Below are 3,826 nucleotides of genomic sequence, written 5' to 3'. Positions count from 1 at the left end.
GGTCTTTTTTTTTTTTTTTTTAAGTTTTTAAGCATTTCCTCCCCAAAAACCAGTATATAAAGTTTGGGGGAAAATCTCAGGTTTCCCTTGCAGTGTTTTTATATATTCTTTCTCAGCCTTTGTCCATAAACAGATATTTTATATGGTAGTTCTCAGAGTTCACTTCATTTTACATCTTCTTTTGAGAAACAGGCTGTGGGAGGGCAGCTGTATGTTTCAGTGAGGTAGATGCTTCATCCTTAAGATTGTCATAAAGGTTTTGGCACTAAAACTCATGCTGGAGCTCAAGAAGTTCAATACAGAGTGAGCTTAGGGCCTGGCCGTTGCACTCCTAGGCATACACCCCGAAGATCTGAAAACAGGGACTCAGATGAAAACTTGCACACGAGTGTGCACTGCAGCACTATTTGCAGCGGCCCCTGGTGCAGACGACTCAGTGTCTATTGACAGATGAATGAGTGAGCAAAATGTGGTCCCTGCATTTGAGGGACCAGTGGGGAATGTTACTCAGCTGTAAACAGGATGCAGTGCCGATGCTCACCTTAGCGTCGCATGAACCCGGAAACCGTGCTAACGAACAAGGTCAGACACATTGGACCCCATAGTGTACAGTTGCGTTTATGTGTGGACAGAAAAGAGCGGTAGGGGCTGGGGTGAATGTGGAGAGAAGGGGTACGGGGTCACCTCCCAGGGGGCGATGAAAATGCTAGAACAAGACAGGTGGTGGTTGCAGAGAAAGGTGCTAGGTGCCACTGGAGTGTACACCTAAAAATTTGTTTAGTTTTTTTTTTTTTTTTTTTTTTTTTTTAGAGACAGAGAGAGATAGAGCGAGCAGGAGAGGAGCAGACAGACAGGGAGAGAGAGGATCCCAAGCAGGCTCCACACTGTCAGCACACAGCCCGATGCAGGGCTTGATCTCTGGAACCTGAGATCATGACCTGAGCCCAAATCAAGAGTTGGATGCTTAACCGGCTCAGCCCCTCGGGCGCCTCTGAAGTGCACACTTTAAAATGGAAAAAATGGTAGATTTTATGTTAGGTATGTTTTACAGCAACACAAAAACTCTACTGCTCTCAGCAGCCTTGTAATTCACGTACTATCTGTTCTTATTATTTAGGATCTACTACTTAGAGCTCGTTTATTGGGTCAAAGGAGGAATGGTGAACATTTTCAAGATTCTTTATAATTATTAACAAAGTCCTCCAGAAAGTTTCCCTTTTTAACAGTGGGTGAAATTCAGACTAAGAGTGTGTGAGTGGGCGACAGGGTCAGGGTGAGGGACGCTTTAGTGCCGTGGGGTCTGCAAGTGGCATTGCCCTTGGGACCTGTGGGGTCGGCGCTTGCCTGGGAACCCAGGGCAGCGAGTGCTCTCCCAGTGTGTAGGCGAGAACCGGGCCACATGCCGGGAAGTGTGACGGCTGCTTGGGCCACATTAGAGCAAAGGGGCGCCTCTAAGGCTTGGGTCCCCTCTCCCCGCTATGGAAGTGGAGTGACTTCCACCTCAGCCTTGGGTTGCAGCTGTGGGTCTCTGGTCAACCCGCTTGGGCCCGTCTCAGCAGCGGGCACCGGCTCCGTGTGTGCCGAGTCCCCAAGCAGGGAGCACCAAGTCCCTCTTGGGAGGGGCAGCGCTTGATGATCTGCTGGCTTTGCGAGCGCACCGTGGCCCGGGCAGAACTGGCAGCCAGGAGGCAGCTCCAGCCCAGGCAAGGACTAGTGGTGCCCGGCACGCGGCAAGGCTGGCAGACCCGACGAGAGTCCTGGGCACCGGGGGCGAGGGGCGACGTGGAACCCTGAGGTGGGCTTCAGGCAAGGCAAAGCGGATTGTTCCGAAGGCGGGAGGTTGTACTTGCTGAAGACATCTTCTCATAGTGAGTTTCTGACAATGAGCACGGCCAGTAAGTGCTCTCCCTGGACTGGAAATGGCGCCCCCAGTGTGGTCCTGATTCTGGATTCCCTCTGGATAGAAGGCTCCCTGGCCTGGTGGGAGAGACGACATGCAAGCAGAGCAGACAGCCGACTTGGAAGCTCAGGCGGGCCCCCTTGGGGCCTGGCTCGCCCTCCACGCTGTGTGCCTGTGGCCTGTGGCCCCCGCTGCGCCCTGCAGTCTGCCTCTGAGGCTGCCTGAGGGGAGCCCAGTTGCAGGCCTATCCCGTCCGGCCATGTCCACGTGTTGGGTCTCCCGGGTGTGCCACGCACTTAGCGATGCTCTGCCTCATCCCAGGGGGTTCCTTGGGCCTTTCATGGTGCCTCAGCAGCAAGCAGGTGTCTGCTTGCCGGCGGGGGTGGCTCTTTGGCCAAGGATAGATGTACCTGGCATCTGTCGTTGCGGAGGTGTAGGTGACAGGAGGGGGCTACCCAGCTACCGGGGAGGAAAGAAGGATGTGTGAGGGAGAGGACAGAGGAGATAGAATTCTAGAGGCTGACACTGCTTAAGCAGGGACGTGGCAGGGGACGGAGGGGAAGAGGAAACCCTCCGGAAGGAGAAGGGGGTTCAACATGGGGTCAAACCCTGCCCCGCTCTCACCAAGACCTAGCGCCCACCCACACGCGCCACCCACTCCCACTTTCCCCGACCCCTCCCACAAAGGCCACCCTCATGCACGCTCCACCCACACCCCACGCCTGTTCCCACCCACTCACACTCACATGCCCCGTGCCCTCACCCTTCCCACCCTCGTGGGCACCCACCTCCCACGCCCCCCATCCCCTGCTTGTATAGCGAGGAGGGGCTTTCTTCCATGGGGGCCTGCGATGCCCCGGCTCCCCTGCGCCCCCGCAGCTGAAGGCGGCCCCCAGCCTCTGCACTCCTCGCTGAGGGCCTGGCTGGGTTCCTCCACCTCCTGGGCCCCTGCTGCCTCTGCTTCGACTCGACACGCTTGTGCAGAGCACTCTGAGCACAGNCCAGTGGCAGGCCGCCAGGCCAGAAACCTCCGTGCCCCTAAGTCCCCGAGTGTCACCCTCCAAGTGGGTGACGGCATCAGGAGCTGCCCAGCTGGCCTCCGGCTCCCGGCTGCCCCTCCCTGTGCAACCGCCTTGAAATATTCCTCACGTACAGAAAAGTATACTGCTGCCCGCCCTCGGCCTCAGTGTCTGTCCCCTAAGAAGGCAGGTCTGAAGCTGCCTGCACGCTGACCCCATTCTTTCCCTTCCCTTCCCAGCGGATTTGGGTTTGTCGTTCTGATGCGCGTGTTCTACCACTGATGCCCTTAATGAGCACACGTGTTTCCATACCCCACCTGCGCGGGCATGGCCCGGAACCCTGCGCCTTTCTACCCGTGGCGCGTCCCCTGGCCGTCTCCACATTGGCTGTTTTGACCAAGATGCTGCTCACACCCCAGGCGCCTGAAGGGGCATCTCATCAAATGCTTATTGCTTGGTTCGGCCTCCCTCTTCCGTGAGTGTTGTTGGTTTTCCTGTTGAGAGTGTTTGTATTTCCTTGTTTTGTTGGGATTCTTCTCTATAACATTGTGGATACTCTCAGCAGTTCCATGCATCGTAAGGATCTTCGCTTAGCCGGTCTTATCTTTTCACTGTGTTTCTGTCCTTTGTTCAAACCTGTGTCTTTTCCATTCTTGCTGGTCCATTTTTTATCTTAAGAATTGCTTCTCTATCCCAACATCACTGACATCGTTCTCTCGCCTCCAAGGAAGGCGGTTTTGCTTTGTCAACTTACGACTTTGACCCATTTTGGATGGCCTGTCAGGGGCTTGGGGCGTTCGCAGCAGGGGAGGAGGTGAGCGGGAGCGGGTCGCGGGTGTCTCCTTGGGGACAGTGTCTGGCGTGTGTACACAGAGGAGGGCATCCGGGCAAGCCGGCCTGGTTTCAC

General features: G+C 55.7%; 1 protein-coding gene across 1 annotated transcript in view; it reads left to right on the top strand.

Moving 5' to 3' along the window:
• Window positions 1-2,894, top strand: part of NAA10 (N-alpha-acetyltransferase 10, NatA catalytic subunit) — a 136,594-nt gene extending 133,700 nt beyond the window's left edge. The window contains exon 5 of the mRNA XM_077769608.1: window positions 2,817-2,894. Coding sequence (XP_077625734.1) covers window positions 2,817-2,894 — 78 coding nt within the window. The remainder of the gene's footprint in view (window positions 1-2,816) is intronic.
• The last annotated feature ends 932 nt before the right edge of the window (window positions 2,895-3,826 follow it).

The sequence above is a fragment of the Crocuta crocuta genome, unplaced genomic scaffold (genome assembly GCF_008692635.1).
Source record: "Crocuta crocuta isolate KB4526 unplaced genomic scaffold, BGI_CrCroc_1.0 scaffold978, whole genome shotgun sequence".
Classification (NCBI taxonomy): Eukaryota; Metazoa; Chordata; class Mammalia; order Carnivora; family Hyaenidae; genus Crocuta; species Crocuta crocuta.
This window is presented reverse-complemented; position numbering and strand designations above follow the sequence as displayed.